The sequence below is a fragment of the Silurus meridionalis genome, chromosome 10 (genome assembly GCF_014805685.1).
Source record: "Silurus meridionalis isolate SWU-2019-XX chromosome 10, ASM1480568v1, whole genome shotgun sequence".
In the NCBI taxonomy this organism is placed as follows: Eukaryota; Metazoa; Chordata; class Actinopteri; order Siluriformes; family Siluridae; genus Silurus; species Silurus meridionalis.
In genome coordinates this window covers 22,085,849-22,110,245 of record NC_060893.1, presented here as the reverse complement: position 1 = coordinate 22,110,245, position 24,397 = coordinate 22,085,849, and the positions used below count along the sequence as shown (strand labels likewise).

Below are 24,397 nucleotides of genomic sequence, written 5' to 3'. Positions count from 1 at the left end.
CTCTCTCTCTCTCTCTCTCTCTCTCTCTCTCTCTCTCTCTCTCTCCCCGGAGTTTGTCAACCAATGCATGGTCCCTCCTGATGGTACACCAATTTGCAGGTTTATTACATATAATGATCCACTAAGTAATAAACTGGCAACTCTGTGTTTTTTGCTACGGCACTATTTACTATCTCATTGAGAATTTTATTGTCCCTTTTCTGTTGTTTCGTTTTTGTTATTGTCATTGCATTTCTAATAATTCTCATAACTGATTTTTTTTACACAATATTATAAAATGTTTCACTATATGCATTTATTTTCCTATAATAGTAAGTTATTTAATTTTCTTAACAGAATTGCAAATTTTGTGTTATTTTATTTTTGACATTATGTATTGCACAAGGTTTAACCTCTGTTGCATTTTTTTGTCAACCAATTCATGGTCCCTCCTGATGGTAAACCAATTTGCAGGTTTATTACATATAATGATCAACTAAGTAATAAACTGGCAACTCAGTGTGTTGTGGTATCCAATACCTCATTGAGAAGCTCATACATGGTAAATAGGTCTGGGATGCAGTCAGCTTTCCAATTAATCCCAAAGGTTTGGCAAAGGCTTGAGGTTAGATCTCTACAGAAGGCCACTCAAGGACGTTACCATGTAGCATATCTTCATAAAGCTGATTTTGTGCCTAGCTGATTGTCATGCTATAAAGGGGTTGGGTCTCCTAGTTCAGGTAAAGGGAAAATGTAATGCTACCCGATTCAAAGACATCTGATACAATTGTGTGCCTCCAAATTGGTGGTAACAATAAAAACACATATAGCATATGGTGCCTATGGTGTTTACCTAGCTTTAGCTGCATTGTGACAGATAGCTCATGGCAACCATGCAAAAATTTGAACTGCCAAATCAAAGTATAAACACTTTTCTACATTTCCTACACTTATTAAGAAAATTTCTCAAATAAATCTAGTCTCTAAAAGACAGTTACTATGGATAAATAAAAGAATGGTCCTTTTCTGTGTTTCATCTCAGACCGTGTGCTCGTACTAGCATGAAAATCAAAACCTCTTGCTTGTGTGACTTTTTCAATTTTGTCCTTCAAAAATTCCCAGTCCATATGCGCATCTTTAGGCTCGGCCAAATGCCTTTTTTTTGGCGAGAATTCAAAACAACAATCCAAGTCTGTTCAGTTGGGCAGTGGTGGTTTAACGGTTTAGGCTCTGGGTTACTAATCATAAGGATGGGGGCCACAAACCCCAGCACCACCAAGCTGCCTCTGTTGGACCCTTAAGCAAGGCACTTAACCCCATCTGCTTCAGGAATGCTGTTTGATGGCTAACCCTGTGTTCTGATCCTAGCTTCCAAGCTGGATGTGAGCAAACTAAGAGAAGTGGTGGCTCACCAGTTAAGGTCCTGGGTTACTGAATGGGAGATTGGGGGCCCCAGCACTGCCAAATTGCTGCAGTTGGGCCCTTAAAAAAGGCCCTTAATCATGTGTAAAGCCTCTTTTGTCTCTGTGCAAATAATATATTAATCTCTGGCTACATCTCAAATTGTTCTCTATGACGAGGTAGGAGGGCTGTTAAATCGGATTTAACACAGTGCACCGTGTCCCCCTCAAATCCCTCCCTGTAGATCTTAATTATGTGTGCAGTATTTTAGGGTGGATGTTTTACTAGGCAGTCGATTTCCCAAAGACAATGTATGATGAGTCAAAATCTGTTTATATACCTCAGCATTCATCACTCAGTTGAATCTCATCATATCCCCTACAGCACCGGGTGAAACGCACCCCCAGATCTGAAGAAAACTGTCGCAGTGATTCACAGAAACCTTCAGACAGGCATCTCATCATTTCTTTGCTTGACATAATTGGGACTCATTACTTCATAAGGGATCCTGCCTAGCTTTTTTTAATGTTCTAGCACCTCTTGTGTGTATGCATGGCTACAAAAATAGATTCATGTCTGCACTTTACTTTTACAGACGCTGAGCAAACACTTGACTGGATTTTTTTTCCCCTTAAGGAGATGACCTTTTTAGATGAAGAAAGTTTGTGGGTGCTTTATGGTATTTTCTGTGGAAGAAGTGGAAGAAGAAAAGCCAGAGTTGACCTAAAGGTCAAATGTAATCCTGTTTGGAAACGCTATCAACATGGAAATTGGGTTCTTTTGTATAATACGTTTAACGTTTTGGAGTGGTTTCAAAGCCTGAACCATGAAAGCACTGAAATTAACAACAAAAACAGACCCCTATGAGGTTCTTCCATAGTCCTGGCTGAACAGTGTGTTGGATGCCCTTTAGTGTGATTGACAACAGCAGAAACTCATACAGCTGTATATTTGGCTAGTTATACACAATGCATCATGGCTCAAAGCATTTGTCCCTGTCCTGTCCATGAACCTTGTTCTTGTGAATGTGTATAGCATTGTTCTTGCATTCGTTAAGAAGGAACATGATAGTCTTTACCCTTTCTGTTTGAGATAAGAGCTTGGAGGAAAGCACAATCTCCACATTGTACCCACTGCTCATGGAACAAGCAGGAGCAGTCCATCTGACCGGGGAAAAGCGATTACTACAGAGGGTACATCATAACGTGATGCATTACTATAGAAACATTTGACATTGTGTATTATGGACATGTCCAATTAGCTTCCTGCAAATAAGTATTATATCATGTAATTGCACAGTTTGAACACCAGAGGTCCCAATCTGCACAGTGTTATATAGAGAATACAGTAAAACCCCTTATCTGCTATTTTAATTACCACGGTTTCACATTCACAGTTGATCACAGTCAGAAAAAAAAAAATCTGTATAAAATTACAGATTTACAATAAACCTATACCATTTAAATAATTGTGCTTTGTTCTGACATCTTGTGCGGTCCCACTCGGGACATGAATCATCCCTTTGGACATTGTATCCACGCTGAATACGCCACCCATTGTGTTAGTCACTTCTCGATTATCAGATCAACTGTCTCGTTCTTTCGTGGTGAGTCTGCAAGATCTGTACTTGTGAAGTCTGATAGTCTGATAGCTCCGCATTGCAACAACCAACACGTTTTGTTGTTACATGATCACATTACTACAGTTAAAAACAGCTCTTCAGACACTTTCAAACAACATTAAATGTTGAAGCAGTCAGGTTTTTTAGCTGACTTTGGAGCTCTAGGTTTATTGTGCAGTTTCAGAATCCACAATCACAGTTTTCCAGAACATACAATGGCCACCGTAGACTACACATGTACCTTAACAAGCTCAAAACGGACACTATGTATTGAAGTTGCACACACAAACTACAAGCACAGAGTGAAGGCTTCATTGGTCTTACGTATTAAATGTTACCAGGACTTTGTGGCCATGTCCACACGAATGTTTTTGTTTGAAAACATATTTTTCCCTCCGTATTGGCCTTGCATAGCTTATAGCCATTTCAGTGTGGATGAGCAACTACTGGGAAACGACTGAAAATGAAATTGTGGCTGCAGAGTGTTTTTAGACAACTGGATTTTTTATTTATCTATCCGGTTTAGTGTAGCTGTAGCCTGTATCACTGGTTCCAGTGTTTTTGTTCCCCTTTGTGCTACTTATTGACCTTTGTGTTTTGCCTAAGCCTCAAATATTCTGTGTGTGCATCACCTGACCTACTTTGTGTTTTAGACCCTGCTCATGCATTTTGTCTGCTTGGTTGTGCATTCAAATCTGTCTCAATATAGCTTGGACTTTGAGGATAAACAACCTTGTATTCAATACTCAAAAAATACCATTCTACTAATGCTGTTTTATTCATCATTGAACATTTAAAGGCTCTGGAATGGATGAGTTGCAGTTAAACCTTAAATCATCGCAGATGTTGAGCTAATTTATTGCTCAGGAGCACCTGGTTCCAAACTTTAACTGACTATATTAGACAGTAGAAAGGACATTACTCATAATCACACACTCTGGTGTACTTGATATTTCTCACACTTTGGTTTTGTATTGTGGTTTTTATGATTTATAATCATGCTCTTGCTGTCACCCAAATGAGGATAGGTTTCCTTTTTGAGTCTTGTTCCTTTCAAGGTTTTTTCTTCATACCATCTAAGGGTTTTTTTCTTTGCCACAGTTGCCCCAGGCTGCTCATCAGAGATAAATACACATATTTCACATATATTTAACTTTTTTTTTTTTGCATTCTGTAAAGCTGCTCTGAAACATTGAATTGAATTGAGTCAACTGTATTTGCATCTATCGCAGCTTTTTTGACTTGTGGAACAGAGCGCTCTGTTTATAGCATTTTTTAAATATATATTTCAGATAGTTTTATCCATATTAATCCAGATTGTTTGTATTGTTTTGTCGTTTGTATTGCGAGTATTTTTTTTTTCTTAATTTAGGAAATTTAATCAAACTCATGAAGCCAGTACAGTGGAACCTCGATACTCGCGACCTTGAGACTCACGACCTCGATAGTTCGTGACTTTTCATTTGGAACCAGACTGCGAGCAACTCCCCAAAAATCTAAATGTTCGCGAGAAGCCGCGGGTGGCTCGGGAAGTCAGGAGTAACATTTTAAACAGAGTTTCTACTAATAAATTGCATAAAAATGTTTGAAAACAATTTTATGGTTGTATTATTTATTGAAAGTAGTAAATTAAACATTTATAACAAGTCATTCATATTTTTTTTAGTTTGCACTACAGTACATGTACAATTCCCCATGTAAAAGGAACCATCAAAAGGAGAGTCAAAACCTCACCATTTTTTGTTACTCGCAGGGGGTTTCTAGAACGTAACCCCCACGAGTATCGGGGTTGCACTGTTTTGTGACTCAAATCAAACTATTGCTACCGCCCTAGTGATCACTGAAGGTAATCGAATTACAACTGTATACTCAGTTCATCTGTATCCATCTCACTAATTTCTCAATGAGGTATAAAAGAGAATGATCATGAAGAAAGGCAGATTTTTGGAGATCTTTCCTACCAGTGGCCCTCAAACTCTATAACTCCTCCCCAATCAGTAGTGGAGCAGAGCTGACACGATGAAAACTGATAGTGCCACTGTGACATTATATGCATTATCAAAAGCTCACAATACTTGCAAAGGTACATTAATATAATACCATGTAAAATATTATACCATCAGACCATACAATATGCAATATCATATTATGTGCACTTTTTTGTAGTTTTGAATACCTTCATATATATTTAAAACCTATTTATTCTTATTATGCACCCACTGCTTGTGGTCTGACCAGGGTAAAGCTACTATGGAAGTAGAATAAGCTGCCCACATACTGTAGGGTCACAATTTAGGTCCTGATTTTGCTTGGTAGGGGAATTAACAAACAGGAATACTTCCTTCTACATGACCCCAGAAAAAAACTGTACTGTTGGCTTGGAAAATAACGAAGAGGAACAAAAAAATGAATGCATTTATTTAGTTGAATAAATGAACTGGCTTTCCAGGTTATTCATATTGAGGGTTCTTATCAATCGACCAATTTCTGTGCTTTTGTCATGTCAGAGGAAAATAGTGTGGCTTTCTTTCTGTATGGTATTACCACAGAATCAGAGCTGGTATCTCACCAGGTTCTACATTCAGAGCTGATTCTCAGACAATGCAGTGAACCTTGAAGTTCCACAAGCTTGTCTTTTGTCACTGTGGTTCATTGCTCATGTGTCTCAACCATTTATTGCCCTCACTCTGCCATGGACAAATGACACAATCAATCATTTCAAGGATATTGTGGAGCACCTCACAATCGAACATGTGAAGTATAGGCTTAAATATTAAAATGTCTTGGGACAAATGACAAATATGAATTTCGGATTTCCCCGATCAGGCCAAGCTGAGAACTAACTAGCATGTAGTCTAATATTCAAATGAACAGGCTACCTTGATAATACTCTGTCCAGGACTGCTCAAGCAGAACCAACCCCAATCACACACTGAGAGATAATTGAAATAACCTTTAGATTTTAACTACTAAATTATAAAATTGTAATTATAACACACCAAATTATTAGTTGTTTTTCTGAGAACTGTTTAAGCACGAATGCATTACTCTGATTAAGGCTTTGGGTAAATTTTAGCTGATATAATACCCCTACATTGTGAATTGTTTTGAAAATTTTGATGTTGGAAAGTTATTCACAGTTCATGCCTCATGTACAGTAAGTACATCATGACCCTAATGAAAAAGCATTTTAAAATTTAGGTTGAACTCTTTTTCACTGCTAAACGAACTTGTTCCAGTCATTTTTTCTTTTTTCTTTTAAAGATCAAAGCGAAGATGAAAAGAAGGTTAACATATATTAATGTGCTTCTACCATTACATGTAAGGCAAGGAACCATTACAGATGGATCTCCATAGTATTTGTTAAACCTGGAACAGACCTCCATGGCCATATTGTTGACATGCTGTCAGTGTTGGACTTGGCACAGTAATGGCTTCAATCTCATCAAAGAGACATGAACACAAAAACGAGTTTCAAATTAAGGTGAAGATTTTTTTTATCAAATCGGCCAAACCTGGGGTGAACCATAATTTGTATTGCCAGATACAGGATTGTTTATATGTGCGCCTACTAAATGCAAGTAATTAATTAGCAATTAGCAAACTATATGGTGAGTTTATGGTAAATATTAGAGTCTATTACATAAGAAAAGCTGGTATTTCATTAGAATTCCAGTTCTAGGTCATTTAGCGGCAGTCCAGTGATCTGAACTCAATTCCTTTCATGCACAACTCAGACTCAGAACCCCTGAGCTATAATGTACAACTTTATCCCCTGAGCTATGACTCACAAATTTAACACCAACAAAAGACTCAAAATCTCACAACCCTAACCACTTAGCTATAATAAACAACATTAACTCCTGACCCGAGGCTCACCAAGAATTACAATCCTAACCCCTGAGCTATGACTCAAAACCTTAAGTCTTACACAAGACTCACAGCCTTACCCCTGACCCTAGACTCACAACCATAGCCCTGACCCAAAACTTACAGCCTTAACCCCTGAGCTATAATGTACAATCTTAACCCCTGAACTATGACTCACAGCCTAAAGCCTTGAGCTGTGACTCACAATCTTATCCCTGACCCAAGACTCACAACCTTAACCCCTATCCAAGACTCACAACGTTAACCCCTGATCCAAGACTCCCAACCTTAACCCCTGATCCAAGACTCAACCCCTGATTCAAGACTCACAACCTTAACCCCTATCCAAGACTCACAACCTAACCCTGATCCAAGACTCCCAACCTTAACCCCTGATCCAAGACTCAACCCCTGATTCAAGACTCACAACCTTAACCCCTGATCCAAGACTCACAACCTTAACTCCTAATACAAGACTCACAGCCTTAACACCTGATCCAAGACTCACATCCTTAACCCCTGATACAAGACTCACAACCTTAACCCCTGATACAAGACTCACAATCTTAACCCTGCAACTATGACTCACAACCTTAACCCCTGAGCTATAATTTACCATTTAACCCCTAAACTATGACTCACAGCCTTAAGCCTTGAGCTGTGACTCACAACCTTATCCCTGACCCAAGACTCAAAACCTTAACCTGATCCAAGACTCACAACCTTAACCCCCGATCAAAGACTCACAACCTTAACCCCCGATTCAAGACTCACAACCTTAACTCCTGTCCCAAGGTTCACAACCTTAACCCCTGAGCTATGATTTACAACTGTAAGCACTAAACTAATACTCACAACTCTAGTCCCTTAGCTAAGACTCACAACCCTAACCCCTCACAAAATTGACCTCTGTGCTATGACTTGCTGTCTCTGAAAAGCCACATTTTTGTGGATATAGAATGCGTTTTGTGACAATTATCTTGAACTTTCCTAGAATTAGAAAAACAAAATTCAACTTTTTAATTTAACTGTAATGTAAACAGGTTGATTTGGAGATTTAGATATTTAAATTACAATCTGGAGCAATTTTATAAAAATACATTTTCTTACTTGCCAGTTTTTTAGTATCTAGTGCCAAAGAAGCTGGCAGCTCAGAGCCAGATAAACTCAGAGCCAGATACACTCTAATATCACTAATTTGCATGTGCAATGGGGTAAATTGGGCACACAAATGGTGGGCGAATTTCAAAGAATAATTGAGTATAAAGATCTGTTTTTTCACGTATAAAGAATAGAAAGGAAACAATATACTAAATATGGACAAAATCCATATGCCTTTTATCAACAGTTCATTCCATATGTAGTGCCCATTTGCTGCTATAATACCCTCCACTCTTCTGGGAAAATGTTCCACTAGATTTTATGGAGGTTCCTTTAGCCACAAGGGTGTTAGTAAAGTCAGGTACTAAAGAAGTTGAGGTGTGGAGGCCTGGGTTGCAGTTAGCGTTCACCTTCATCCCAAAGGTGTTCTATAGGGTTGGAGCTCTGTAGAAGGAGATGGAACAGTCAGGTGTCCCTATGCTTTTTTCAGCAGTCTGCTACACTGACTCAGGACTACAGTTTGTATCCGATCACCATCACTGCACCTCAACATCGTTTATCTGTAATAAATGGACATTCGGTGCAACCCAGATGAGGATAAGTTTCATTTTGAGTCTGGTTCCTCTCAAGGTTTCTTCCTTATGCCATTTGTGGGAGTTTTTCCATGCCACAGTTGCCACAGGCTCAGGAACAAACTTACATTTATAAAGAACATCTTATTTATTTTAATCATCACATTATCTGTGTTAAGCTGATAATGTTCGTTGTTAAAAGCGCTGTACAAAAAAAAAAAGAATATCATCGAATTGAATTTTGTCCAGGGTTTTTCCCACATGTGCTAATTGTTTTCTGGATAGCGGAGAGATTTCTAGAAGAAGAAAGTGAAACTAAACCTACCACATGCACACACTGTGATTGCACACCCAATATAACATAACTCACATAGACCCCACCTTGTATTTGCCCAATATTTATTGAGGAAAACAGCCTACACATCAAATGTAAGCTGTTTATGAATCTTTATATTCACTAATGCTCAATTCCAGCCAGACTTTCTGTAATAGTCTGTAATATATGCTGAATTCAGTACATTCCGTATGCAGGTTTAATTCGCTGACCTATTGTTTCTGCAGTTTGTGGTATGATGTATGATGTTGAATGTTAGAATGTTAGTTACTGTATTATGTTGTTGAACCATAATGCCCCCTTTTACATTGACTGGTTGTATTCCACCGGGTATTGTACTCTTTTAACCCGTACCTTCTGACTGTGTGTGTGTGTGTGTGTGTGTGTGTGTGTGTGTGTGTGTGTGTGCAGGAAGGAGAGGATGAAAAAGCATTTTGTTATATAATTCAGTATTCCTTCATGAATTAGTGGTAGTAATCAGTGGTTTTTAACAGTAGAAAGTACTTGGTCATGCTGGAGCATTAAAATGTTCACCATGTTTACCATGAAAGTGTGAAATCTGAATGTTCTATAACAGAAAACTGGGCAATATGATATAAATGGTCATCAACCTCCAAGTCTAGGACTATTCAACTGAAGGTCCAGCTATGTAACATTTCAGCCTGTGTGACTGTGGTGTCACCTGGCAACCTCTATGAATTGTATGTGCTTTTCGAACATATTTCACATTTAGTTCCCATTAGCTGTTATAAGTACGTACACTCTTTCACTAGATTCTGAATGTGGAGATTTATTCAGCTACAACGGTGTTAGTAAAGTCAGGTACTGATGTAGGTGAGGTGAGGAGGCCTGGGGTGCAGTCAGCGTTTCAGTTCATTCTAAAGATATTTAATAGGGATGAGAAAAGAGCTCTATAGCAGGCTACACATAATCTTCCAGTCCAGTCCATGATAAAAAGGTGAAAAGACAGATGTAAGAAACAAACAGAGACTTTTATTTAATTATTTATCATTTATCCTTTTTATTGCGTGAAATTTAGTTAAACATTGCATTATTTCTGAATGTATACTTCTCTTATGGAAAATGAAGCACCAATTTCATATTGTATTGTTTATTACATCATTACGTAGGACTTATGTAGTTTAAAGATGTTACGTTTGGAGCGACACAGTTTTTTTGAACCTGCTACATTTTTTCTGGTTTATTTATTGTTTTTAATAAACTTTCACTGGATTTATAAATGTTCACTCGTTCACAATTCACGAAGAATAAAAGAGGGATAGATAGATAGATAGATAGATGATAGATAGATAGATAGATAGATAGATAGATAGATAGATAGATAGATAGATAGATAGATAGATAGATAGATAGATAGATAGATAGATAGATAGATAGATTTGTAATGGAAATCAATTTGGTAATAGTATTAATGAATAGCAGGTGATTGCTTTTTATGATATTTGTATTGTTTGTCATTAGATATCCTGTAATAGTTTTTATTTGTTTTTTTTTTCAAGTGTTTAAACATGAAACATCTTAGTCTCTTAAACTCTATCATGCAAAATGTCTTCCCCGTCCCCTTCCAAATGTGATAAATAGCCTAGACATTTTGCTCATGTGTTTATTTGACTGTATGATTGACCTTCACTGAGCTAATTGGTGTATGTTTCTCTGTGTGTGTGTGTGTGTGTGTGTGTGTGTGTGTGTGTGTTGTGTTTGCCCAGGTTCATCCTCTTCTTATGAGCGATCGGCGCCCTGTGTCTCACCGCACCAAGCTGCTCCGCAGGACCGTCTCCGTACCTGCCGATAGCAGACCCCACCCTGAATCAGGTGTGCTAAAAAATTACACAAACGCCCACAGGGATGCAATACCACCATCTCACATTCTTACCTACAGTATACAAAGATCATGCATAACAAATAATACACACAAACCTTTCACATTCACCCACGTACACACATACTGTACACCCCTACATACACAACTCGTATAATCATGTACTGTAGTATCACTTTCTCACTTTCCTAAACACTTAAACAGATATATCCCCCCCCCCTCCCCCCGAACACCCTTCCCTGCCTCCCTAATACACATTCACACACACACACACACACACACACACACCTCTGCTAAAGGAAGACTCTGGGGAATAATTAAACATATACACATTTTTTCGCTTTCTTCTTATCTCCCACATACATACATATACACACATTCATTTTGCATTAAACTCATATCATACAGATGCATACATTCGGGTACTAGGTACTATGCATACTAGGTGATGGAGTGGTGTCTAACACATTTTCACTTGCTCACAATGTCCAAAATGGTTTACACATCAAAATAAAAGTAGTTAGTTATAAACAAATAATTTCCCAATGAGTTACTCCAGACATCTAAGGCACGTAGGACTCGCTGCGTGACCTTGATTGTACGGAGCGAATTGCCCCTCCGAGAGAACCCTCGGGCCTCGAACAACCACTGATGGTATCTCATTTGCAGGAGGCCAAGCGGAGTTATTTTGGACGCTGCTGCCATTAACCGCAGCAGTCTCTGGAACTGCTTGACAGAAAGTGACTGTCCTTCTCTGACCCTCTTAACGACCATAAGGATGGACGTGATGTGGGCAGGAGACACAGTTCCTTCATGTGAGCGAGAACGACATCTCAATGCCGGACCGCTAAGTTTTCTGGCTGAGCTAAAATCAACCAATCACCGATATAGTTTAATATACAGATGCTCTGAAGTCTCAGAGGGACCAGGGTCGCATCCACACTCTTTGTGACGTTGTGGGGTGAGAGGGCAAGGCCAAATAAAAGGACTCGATATTGGTAAGCTTCGGCCCTTAAGCAAACTTCAGGAATTTCCTGTGAGAAGGAAGGATGATACATGAAATATGCATCCTTCAGATCTACAGTGACAAACCAGACTTCGAATCTGATTGAGGGTCAGCATCTTGAACTTGAGCCTCATTAGTGAGCGGTTCAGCTGACGTAGATCTAGAATAGGACGCAACCCCCGTCTTTTTTGGGAACTATGAAGTACCGGCTGTAGAACCTGGACTCTCTGTTGGAAGTACCACCTCGATGGCCTCCTTCCGCAGGGGAGTGTTTCTTATTCCATGTCTAGAGCCTGCTCGAGTCCCACCAGACAAGACCCGAACTGAATCATATAGCCTCTGTCTACAGTTTGCAGAACCCAACGAGACACGTCTGGCAGAGAGGAGGTGCTGGGTTGTTCTTGGGGATGAGCAACGCTGAAACAGCTTTGTCCCTGTCGAAAGGATCCAATAGGGTGAGCCATAGGTGCCTCCCAGAGGAGACTAGAACAGCCATAGACCGGCCAACGGCCACAGCGGTCTCTTTTGTAGCCTTAAGAGCCGAATTCTTCTAGGTCTAGCTCTCGCAGCAGGTCAGCCTGATACGCCTTTAACACCACCATGGTGTGCAGGCATGCAGCGGCTTGACCTGCTGAGGCATAAGCCCTACCCACCAGCACCGAAGTGTTATGAAGGGGCTTGGTCGGCAGTGACAGGGTTTTAAGAGACGATGCCACATCCAGGGAAAGATAGCTAGGCAGCGTCTCTACAATCCGGGGCATTGACCCATAACCACAATATTTTAGTCCCACTACGTTGAAGTACAATGAGGATTTTAACTGAAGAGGTAGGCCAAATGTGGCTTAGCCCAAGACCTGGACACCTTCGTGTGCAGGTCTGAAAAGAAAGACAGACCCGGACATGGAGGTTGCGACATAGGTTGCAGAAAGCGCATTGTTGAGCTTACTGGATGGGACAGCTTTCTGCTCATCGGCCAGCCAAACTATTTCAAGTTTGTCATGGTCACAACCTCCCATAGCTCCTTGCTGGCAGATCGGAGGAAGAAAGGCGGAACTGAATGTTCTCATCGCAAGGGGAAGAAACCGCAGAAAACCGTGCTTTCAACTTTCGAGCGAGTGCTGAACCAGACAGGTGAAAAAGGGGAAAGGGACAAGCTCGTCTCAAATCCCTCTGCCTGGTCCATCTGCAAGCCCCCAGAACCATTGCACCAACATGAGTAGACATGTGAGCAGAATGTGTGCGGCACAATGAGCATGGCGCAGCTTGCACAGATTATGCACGGAATTTACGGAGAATATTCGCCAAATGAGCACTAAATATGGGCAGAATGTGCGCAAAATATATACAGAATGTGCATAGCCGGCTCCCTTGGGAAACGACCTAAAGTGCACAGGCTAATCGCTTGCTTATTCTTTTTTTCCCACTTTTTTTTACCACTTACCTAAAATTTGTAAGGGGACAAACACACACATAGAGTGCTTCATCTTTTGTTTTGTTTTTTATTTTCAAAATAAAAATAAATGAATTTTACACAGACCTTATTAACTCATAATGTAACTGGTCACAATATCCAGATATTAGGTGGTTTGATGCTAATAGCTTCAATGTGTGGATTTACATCTAGATGGCCGCAACTGTATAGTAAAACTGATATAATCATGAACTCTTCACAAACAGTTCACAAAGTGCTGTGTTGCAAGCTGGAGCTGCTATGCTGTTCATTAAGACAAACTAGAGTAACTGTACTATTCATAACTTAAAAACAGCTGCTAAAATGTCGAACTGTACACTAAAACTTAGTCCTGCAAAGTTTATTAAACTGAAGCTGTTGTTCACAAACACACTGCTGTATTTTTATGAACTGTTCACAAGCAGAAATCACTTGGCTGTTCATGAACTGTTTACAAACAAGCTGCTGTACTGTTCTTGAATTTTGCACCTTCAGAAGCTGCTGTACTGTTCATAAACTGTTCACAAGGAGAAGTTGCTGTGCTGTTCACAAACTGTTTCACAAACAAGCTGCTGTACTTTTCATGAATTCTTCACAGGCAGAAGCTGCTGTGCTGTTCATTAACTGTCCACAAGAAGAAGATGCTGTGCTGTTCACAAGCTGTTCATTAACAAGCTGCTTTACTGTTCATAGATCCTTACAGGCAGAATCTGCTGTACTGTTCATGAACTGTTCACGAAGAGACGTCGCTGTACTGTTTATGAACACAAGCAGAATCTGCTGTAAGGATCATGAACAGTTCACAAACAGAAGCTTCTGTATTGTTCATGAACTATTCACGAGAAAAAGCTGCTCTGCTGTTCATGAACTGTTCACAACCAGAAGCGTGTGTTTCATGTTTTGGTGCTACTGAGATTTTTTTGCCGGAGGAAGAACTTCGGTGCAAGTGTAAGAACGTTTTCGAAAGTACTGAAACATACTGTACAAACAAGAAGACACACTGTCACAAATTCTATACCACTACATACAACTAACCTGTACAAACGCATTTATCAAAACAATCGCTCGTCACTAAACCTAAAAAAAGACATGCTGCAAGCTAATTCTGACAAACGATCTATTTCCTATTACAAAAAGGTGTTGAGTTTAATTAATAACATTTCCGATTGTGTTAAGCTGCAGGAAACGTGTTGCTTTTGTTTGTTTATATTGTCTAAACAAAATGATGGGCCAGGCAGCGTGCATATCATTGTTCTGAGCAAAAGATGGCTAGCGGAGCGGAGACATAATTATCGCTCATGCATTACTGGCTTTTAATTCATTAGTCCTTCACAGCTTGTTTGCCATTTGCAGTTACATCCATTTCCCCCGAATGACACCTGAGATACAGCAAACATACACACACACAAAAAAAAAATCATTGTCTGTTATACAAAAGCTTCGGAGCTTTGCAGATCCCACTTGCTATCATCAGAACGACAGAATAACGTGTTTTGACAAACATCTAGGTCTGCCAGTAAAGCTTCATTATGTTTTGCCAGCATGTCCTCTGTCAAGACTGAGGTGAGGATTTTTATTTGCTACTTGTCTGTTTCCATTTTAAAATAACTCAGGAGAGCTTCACCTGTTTGGCCGAATTATGTTAAGTTTAGGACTGCTTTTTTTTTTTGTGGGAAATGTGTGGTCATTATTTTGTTACTTGACGTGTGAACTGTTTCTCCTCACTGCTCCATCAGAAGTGTTTTTTTTTCTAGATAGTATTAAAACGTATTACTTCAGCTCCTAATACGATTTCAGATTAAAAATATTAGTATCTAAATAAAACCAAACGGGGCCTTGTTTATCAAGATGGATATAGATACATTTATTCAAAAATTGTTTGCAGGAGCATACACACATTAAATGTTTGGAAAAATGCTTGTTCCCTGTAAGAGAAACAATGAAAGGCAGTGGAAGTGGTAGCTCAATGGTTAAAGCGTTGGCTTTCTAATCAGAGTTCAAATTCCAAAACACCACCAAGCTGCCACTGATGGGCCCTTAAGCAAGGCCCTTAACCCTCAATTGCTTCCTTTTAAGTCGCTCTAAAGAAGTCCTTCTGCCAAATGCGTTCAGGTTCGTTTTTTGTAATTTTTTCTATATACAAGTTGAAAACTTTAAAACAAAGGCATAAAAGTAGACAAGTAAACAGGGTCATTTTTAGCCTTTGCTTCACCCCATACAATACAAATCATTCGCAACGTTCCATAAAAAAGGTTAACCACATTTTATAATAATCATTGCAGAATTGCCTGAATACACCTAAGCATATAGTGTATATTAAACTTCAGCAGAAAAACAGGTAAATAAATGAAATGGTGGATGGCAGCAGCAAAGCAGGGGCGCTCACTGCCGCCCACCCAGCTGTTTTCACCCTAGGTGACCGCCTAGATTGCATATACCTGCTGCAAGTATGATTAGTTCGTCGATTCCAAAAAAATAACCCCACAAAAGTGTAAAGCGTTAGTTTGCATCTATGGCGATTGACACATTGCATTGATATAGAATTTGGTGCATGCTGAATAGTCATCATTTGGTCTGTTTATTGTTTTGTTTTTTAATTTTGCGAATGGCATTAAATAATAACCAGATCCATGCTTATATCAGCATGCATTATATAGACACCTGATCGTAAGATTTGTATGTGCTTTTTGAACATCCGATTCCACATTTAATCCGCATTTATAATAACCTTCAATATGTTCCAATCGATTTTTCAGGAGAAATGTAAATGGACTACCTTTACCTTTCTGGTATTAGGCAGATATTCTTATCCAGAGTGATATACAATTATCTCAGTTATACAGCTGAGTAGTTGAAGGTTAAAGGCTCAGGAGTGGGTGCTTGGATTTGAACTCATGGTCTTCCAATCAGAAGTCTAATCAAATGTCCAAAATTGTAACCACTAAGCAACCACGTCCCTGTTCACTTACCCAAGGTGGATTTTATAATGCATGTTGGAAATGGCTTTCAATGAGGACATGTTTTGTAGACTGTGATGTGTCTAAAGCTGCCATGTTTTTAGTTTGTGAAGTAAGTTGGGAAATGGCCTTTAAGGGGGTCATGTTTGTAGACTGTGATGTATGCTGGGGAAATGGATTCCTAGGTTGTCATGTATATAGGGTTTGATAAGGTTTGATAAGGTTTATATTAAGAAATTAGATTAGTTTTATGTTTATTGTCATATGCACAGTAAAGAAACGTTTCCCCCATACAATGAGATTTTTCCTTTGCTCTCCACAGTGAATGCCACAAAATTAATATAGGTATAAAATAGACAACAAAAGAATAACAAAGGTAAAGATATGTAAAAAACAGTTTTTAAAAGCAGCATATGAAAATATATACTGTAAACTGAACATATGTATGCAGAGTAAAATACAAAACCAGAGATATGTGTGCAATGATTGCATAGTGTGTGAAATCCTATGCAAAATCAACTGTGTATACCACAGTCCACAATAAATGTGCAAATTCTGCAATGTATGAGAAAGTCCACAATGAGTATGCAAGGCTGCAATGATTGTGCAAGTTCCACGATAAGTGTTTAAAATCAGTGTTGATAATCAAATACAAATAGTAGACCATGATTGTAAGGTCCTGTCAGCTTATTGGGAGTCTGATGGCAGTGGGAATGAAAGAGTTGTTCACCCTAGAAGTTCTGTATTTCTCATAACACTAGTGCTACCTTATCACACTGTGATGCAGTTGGTCAAGATGCTCTTAATAGTGCAGCTATAAAAGTTGGGAAGGAGCTTAGGAGACATACCAAACTTCCTCAGCTTCCTAAGAAAATACAGCCGCAGCTAAGCCCTCTTAACCAGCTTTGTAGTGTCCAAGTGAGGGCGTCACTATTGTAGACATAAATATTTCAAGTTGCTCACCTTCTCCACTTCAAACTCCCGAGTGAACAGTGGTCGACGAGGTCCTTTTCTCCTTCCTCATGTCCACTATTATTTATTTTGTCTTATCCTTGTCGAGGAAGAGGAAATGGCCTTCAAGGTGGCCTTGTTTGTAGTCTGTGATGTATGCGGGGTAAATTATTTCCAAAATGGCCATGTACAGTAAAACCCCATTGGACGAGCATAATTCGTTCGTGAATATTGCTCGTAGGTCCATTTGCTGGTATGTTCGAACTAGTTTTTCCTATAAGTGATTTAATCCGTTCCGAAACCTCGTTTGATCGCTTATTTCTGCACTTAAAAAGTATTTGTAGCCTATTTTAACAGACAAATACACCGCAAATTACCGTACGGTAAACATAATTTAACAATAATCCATGTGGTAGTGGTTGATTGCGAGTGTGAGATGCACACCACGTTTGTAACCTTCTTGGTATTAATGGTAATTCTATTTACTTTAATAGTTGCTCATCATTCACCTTGACTGTTAAATTCTGTAAAGCTGCTTTGAGACAATGTCTGTTGTGAAAAGCGCAATAGAAATAAACTTGACTTGACTTGACTACTTTCTTTTTCCCAGCACCATCACTGATTTTCTTGGGAGACATTTTTCAAGATTTCTAGTGAAATAAAACTATAACACTAAAAAAGTAACGTTTTTGCTCCACTGAACAACGAGAGCGACCGAGCGTTACGAGATGAACTAAGCGACTGATGCTACCCTCGGCCGAAAGCGGGGAACCCGGCAGCGTGGGTTTGCTCGTGCCTTCAAAATTTGCTCGCAAAATAGGGTACAATTTTGTAAGAAAGGTCGCTCGTATCTTCGTTTGCGCGTATGATTAGTTGCTCGTACAATATGGTTTTGCTGTATATAGTGTTTGAAGCATGTTAGGAAATGGCCTTCTATGATGTGTTTTGGGAAAATAGAAAGGAAAGTATCTAAGCAGTTTTGTTACAACTAGAGGTGCAGTCAATGTTTTAGTTATTTAGTTATGGGTAAGTGGTGGCTCACCGGTTACTACACTGCACTTTGGGTCAGCAGGCTGTGAGTTTAAATCCAAACCCTGGAAAGTGTCTGCCAAATATTGTAGGCAGATTTTCTTTTTTACAAACATTGTAAAATGGCAAACTGCACTTTCAATAATTCAAGTCAAGTTTATTTCTTTTTAACAACAGACATTGTCTTAAAGCAGCTTTACAGAATTTAACAATTAAGGTGAACGATGTGTATTTATCCCTGATGAGCAGCCATGGAGACTGTGGCAAGGAAAAACTCCCTTAGATGTTATGAGGAAGAAACCTTGAGAGGAACCAGACTCAAAAGGGAACTCATCCTCATTTGGGTGATATCAAGAGTGTGATTATAAATCTTAATTAATCTTTCTTTCGGCTTCTCCCATTAGGGGTCGCCACAGCGGACCATCTGCATGTTTGATTTGGCACATGTTTTTACGCTGGATGCCCTTCCTAACATAACCCTCCCCATTTATCTGGGCTTGGGACCGGCACTAAGGCTTGTGGAACCCTAATGGCTGGGGTAGGTTCCCTGACCAGGATCGAACCCGGGCTGTGGCGGTGAGAGCACCGCATCCTAACCACTAGACCACCAGGGAACCTACATAAATCTTAATTAATAATTAATCTAAAAATATCTAAAATCTTAATAATGGCATCAACCTCACCATAGACACTGGAGTTTAACATGAACAGCTTGTGCGTCATTACAGATGAATTGGCACAGTAGTCATGATAACCGATTCAACAGTGTGAAGTAAAAGACACCTTATTTCATACGTGTTGATGTGTGTGTGTGTGTGTGTGTGTGTGTGTGTGTGTGTGTGTGTGTGTGAGTGTGTGTGTGTGTGTGTGTGTGTGTGTGTGAGTGTGTGTGTGTGTGAGTGTGTGTGTGTTCCACTATTTGTTGTCCAGCTTAGTCAGAAATTGCTTCAGTTTTCAAGGGTTTTATTACCATAATACTTGTTAAAGCTCCGTTTTCAGTCACAGACCTTCAAGATGCGGAGGTACCAGAGTGAATGAATAAATTAGCATGGGTAATAATCGTCTGAGGGCTGTTTGAAGAGTTGGGCCAAAAAGAGGAGAGTCAAAGCCAAGGTCAAATCTGGTGAGAACAGTGGGACTGGGAGGCTGCAGCAAGGACTGCGTCCATGGGTGAGAGGAGACCTGCAGTACTGTATATATGGACACACACACACACACACACACACACACACACACACACACACACACACACACACACACACACACACAAACATACAAACATATATTTGGACATATATTTGTGATAGTGTGACTCTGCTTTTACGTCAGAACAAGAAGCAGAAACGAGGAAAAAGGGGAAAGATTGAAATGTAAGTGTTTTAATGGTACAGAATGAAGGTATTTAAAAACATGAGGGAGGAGAAGCTACCAGCTTCGAGGTCACTGCTGATCTACGCTTCAGCTTGTAACCATGGCAATAATTACAGACTATTGTAGCAATGCTGTAAGCAGAGGCAGCAGGGTCAGTGAAAGAGAGAGCGAGAGTGAAAAAGAGAGATGGTAAAAAGAGAAGGAGATAACAAGAAAGAGACTGAAGGAGGGAATGGCAGAGAAATGTATAGAAAAGGATGTACATATGGATGTGAGACAAGAGAAAGCACAAGAGAAGGAGAAAAGAGTGAAAGAAAGCGAGAAGTAAAAGCAACATTATGAGAGAAAGAGAAAGAGAGAGAGAGAAAGTGAAAAAAAAATGGAGAAAGAATGCCAAAGAGAGAAAGAAGGAATAAGAGATATCATGAGAATGATGAAAGAAAGATGAGATCTATCTATCTATCTATCTATCTATCTATCTATCTATCTATCTATCTATCTATCTATCTATCTATCTATCTATCTATCTATCTATCTATCCATCCATCCATCCATCCATCCATCCATCCATCCATCCATCCATCCATCCATCCGTTCTCCATCCGTTCTCCCTTCTTCATGTTCGTTCCTCCTGTGGTTGTACTCTTCAGGCTGCAGGCTTGCGTTGTCATGGAAACAGGAAGTCTTGGTCCTGTGTCCCCTCTCTGCGTGCAGATTGGATGCATCCACCGTCTGCTCTGCGGATCCTCTGGATCGTACCAGCACAAACAGGGGGGTTCGTCAGGATAATAGTGCATGCCTTAACGTAGGGGAGCTGTAGTGTGGCTGGCAGCGCCGTGAGCCAGAGCGTGAGCACTGTGAAGCCGTATGGATTGTACCTGTGTGATTTTTATTACTGATAACATCACCATGCGCTTCTAAAACAACACTGTTTGTTGATGGCACAGTGAATGAGAAATGCATGTTCACGTGTGTGTGTGTGTGTGCAGTTTGTTTCTTCTTCACATAGGTTCAAATAAGCACCAGTGCCAGCGTTTGGCATAACGTGGGCGGGTTAGAAGTCAACTCCACTAGTGCTTTTGTTCACTTCCATCTCAGTTCAGCCTGAAACCCTGCTGATGAAATGAAATCCAGCCGTGCAGTAATTGCATGGAAATGGGAGTGACCCTCGATTCAGAACAAATAGCATGCGTTCAGCTGTTTATAAAGACCAATCACATATTTAAAGAAGAGTAATGACTGTAATAATAGTGTGTTTATGTGTAAATGTGTGTGTGATAAAGCACCAACTGAGAATGGCACAGCCAAATATTATTTTCTTGAAGGGTGGGTATGGACATGCAAGCCTTCATAGATCAGGTTCCATTGCTTCTTTTGATTCGTGAAAGCACCTTGTTGATTTAGAGGTTTGAACGGAAGTGACTTGATTTATTTGATTACATTTTTTTATTTATCCGGAAAACCTTTTAGCTTTTAACCTTTGACTACTGGAAAGAAAGAAAGAAATCAGAGATCAAGGAAAGGGAGAAATGCTCTAAATGAATTTATGATTTTATCTTCCCAGAACTTGCTTTAAGGAGAAGTGGTAGTTCAATAGTTCCTTATTTATTTCTACTTGTTCTATGGTACAAATCTATAATGAAGGACTTATAAGACATTCATTTTTAACATTGTCTTAAAGCAGCCTTCCAGAAATAACAAGGTTATAAAGAGTGTATACTTTTGGTGCCTATACATTCGTTCCTTATACCTGTAAGTTTATCTCTAATATGTGAACCAGTGGCAATTATGGTGAGTTAAATCTCCCTGAGATAGCATAAGGAAGAAACCTTGAGAGGAACCAGATTAAAAAATGGAGCCAGTCCTTATCTGGGTGGCACCTAATGTCCATCCATAACCCTATTTCCATCATTGTTAAGGTGCGCTGTTCAGTGATTGGTGCTGAAATGCAGAACTGTTCATAGAAACTGTAATAATTACAGTCCAAATCCATCCTGAAAGTTCTTGAGTTGCTCAGTGACTTCATGGATCTTTAAGACATCTTGTCCACCAGGTTTGAAGTGTAACAGAACTACTTTGACCAATTGAGAAGATATAATAACGCTGAGGTTCACAGAAACACATTTGGCTTGGCATAGTTAAGGGGTGCATACGAAAGGAGACTATGCTGTATTGCTACTTTTAAAATATGGATATGGGTAATCTAATATATGCATTCGAGATTCAAGTCCACAATAAATCTGATTTGGTTACAGGATGCCAGAGAAGGTCTGACCTCATTACTTTGTAAATAAATATGTCCTGAAAGGTCGCTAGAGAAGTTAGATATTGTTGAAAATAAATATATAAATAATAGATGGAGATGGAGAGCTGGTATTTAAAATTATTCTTTTAGCACTTGACGGTTTCATGATGGGGAAAAACTTTCAGTGTTTGATTTTTTAGTATTCATACACATAGGTTGCAGTTTGTTAGGTGCTGGGAAAGAGGTGAACTTCATCTGTCTTGTGAACTCGCTTGCACTGGAGCACAGCACAGGAGCGTGTGAAGTGTTGCAGCTCTGTGATGATGGAGAGATTCCTGTGGTGGTAGTGGATGCGGTTAAACAAGTGTGTGTGTGTGTGTGTGTGTGTGTGTGTGTGTGTAGTGGGAGGGGATTCCTTACCATACACACCCCCGCCTCCCTTTCCCATCACCGTCCCCGTCCTCTCGTCCACCCCACCACCACCTTTCCTCCTCTCTCTCTCTCTCTCTCTCTCTCTCTCTCTCTCTCTCTCACTAGAATGAAACTCGGAGGAGACGACGGATTTTAGCGTTTTTCTTTTTTTTTTCTTCCCCCAAGCCGCACCTCTGGAGCCGCGCAGCCGCGCCGCCGCCGCCGCCGCCGTGCGCGTGTGGCTGCTCCGCGAAGGTGCCGGCGGTGTTCGCGCCCACCCAACTTGGCGACGTCGGGGTTTTTTTCGACGTGAGATCTCGCGGATTTTTTTTCCCCCCCTTAGTAATTCCTTCCTCGAGGCGGACGGTCGGAGAGGCGTTAAGGAGGCTGCGGCGCGCGTCTTAAGCGTCGCGCAAGCGTCGGGAGGATGCCGCAGTCGGGGACGTGCGGGCGCCTGCACCTTCCTCTTTCCTTTTTTCTTGAGCGTGCGTTTCTTTTCTTTTTTCTAAACACCGGCATTTGCAAAATTAAATAAATTAATAAATAAATACAAATTACTAAAAAGATCACCGCTGCAGGATGGGCACCGCGCGTTGCGCACCGATCACCGGTTTGTGCGTAATGGAGTGACTGGGAGGAAAAAGATCTTCAATTTTTAAGTCAAACACATGACCAACATCTTGAAATTGTAATTTAAATTTTTTCAAATAGTTCAAAGCCTGTAATTTATTGGATACAAAATGATGATAGCGTTTAGCTTGACATCGATACAACACCGGGATCCGAAAAGAGCAAGAAAAGTCACGGATGCGCGAGCCGGACGAGGGAGGTGTGTGTATCTGTGTGTAAAATCAGTGAGTGGACCTGCAGTCAGAACAGGGACAGATAAAGGACAGAAAAACGGCTTTGCTTGAGAGACCTGAGAGTGAGAAAGACATCAACATGCATTGTATTGTATTGCATTGCAGAAGGACTGGTCATCATTTTTAAGTACTTTTTAAGGTCTTTTAATTTTTTTTTTTAATCTTCAGATGCTGCATGAAATATTTACACCTTCCTAATAGAAGATAAGAGCAAGACTGATGAATAAATAATTTAACTGCACTCACTTATTTTAATTGCTGATGATACTAGAATAGGAGACCAGTAGGAATCAGTGAACTCCACCAACTAGGCCTTCTACAGATCAACTACCTAAAATTACCTCTCCCCTTCACACACTCGCGACTGTCGGAAAGTCCTAATCCTAAAGTATTTTCGGAAAGATTTGGTCTAAAAAGGCACCATGGCGGTAGAGTGAAGATCCAGCTGGACGGTAATGACGCCAAACTCATGAGACTATTTGTGTGGTGTGGGTTCAGGACCTGCATTTGTTTATTTGGTGTTTTTATTTTCTTTACCTAATCCGTGTAAATGATGCATGGAATTGAGGGAGCGCAGTGATGGATGTCTTAAAGTGGGACACTCTTTGGAAAGACTGGTTGATGCCTTGTACCGCCACCTTGTAGACGTTTCTGTCTGAGTTCCACAGACTTACACTCAAAAACCAAGACAGAAGGACTAAGTGAAGAGAAGGTCTGCAAGTCTGACGCCTCCTCTTTCATTGGTAAGCCACCCATGCCATGTTTTTTATTCATTTTCCGAAAGTCAAGACGTTATATAGGATAATAGGTTTTGGGAAGGGTGTAGGAAAGGTATACATATCTGTCTCTGTGGTATAAAGGGTGGGCACTGCATGGGATACATTTGTGCTGAAACAAGCAGCTTTCTCAATGTACTGTGGAAGCAGCAAATGATTTAGTTTTGTGATGACTGAGCTAAATTTTCCAGAAATCATCAAGATTGCAACAATCAATCCAACTGGGGAATACATCTATACAGACTTCCAGAATATGTGGTGCCAGAGTTCCAGAATCAATGCAGCCCGAGTTCCACAGTCAGTCCAGCTATCTCTCTAGAGTTCTTGAATTTAACCAGGTAGAGTTATGAATCATTCAAGCTATAGGTATCTGGAAATAAAGAAGCTACTATTTTACAATCAATCCAGCTAAAATTCTAGATTAGATATTTTTAGGATTAGTCCAGCTAGAGTTCCAGTATAAAACCAGAGAGCCTTATATAATTAGTGCAGTCCTGGTTCTAGAGTTCTAGGATTTATTCAGTTAGTTTTTTTGAATCAGTCAAGCTATAGGTTTTTGAAAGTAATTAAGATATTCTTTCAGAATGAATCCAGCTGGAGTTCCAGAATTAGTTTAGCTA

General features: G+C 39.9%; 1 protein-coding gene across 6 annotated transcripts in view; it reads left to right on the top strand.

The window, feature by feature from the left end:
• The window catches only part of syngap1a (synaptic Ras GTPase activating protein 1a), a 178,277-nt gene that overhangs the window by 48,281 nt on the left and 105,599 nt on the right, over positions 1 to 24,397 (top strand). For 5 of the 6 annotated variants that reach the window (XM_046858982.1, XM_046858981.1, XM_046858980.1 and 2 more), the window contains exon 3: positions 10,606 to 10,711. In XM_046858982.1, the coding sequence (XP_046714938.1) occupies positions 10,606 to 10,711 (106 nt within the window). Of the gene's footprint in view, positions 1 to 10,605; positions 10,712 to 22,271; positions 23,454 to 23,578; positions 23,745 to 24,397 lie in introns of those variants that run through there. The other variant, XM_046858985.1, reaches the window with a different exon arrangement.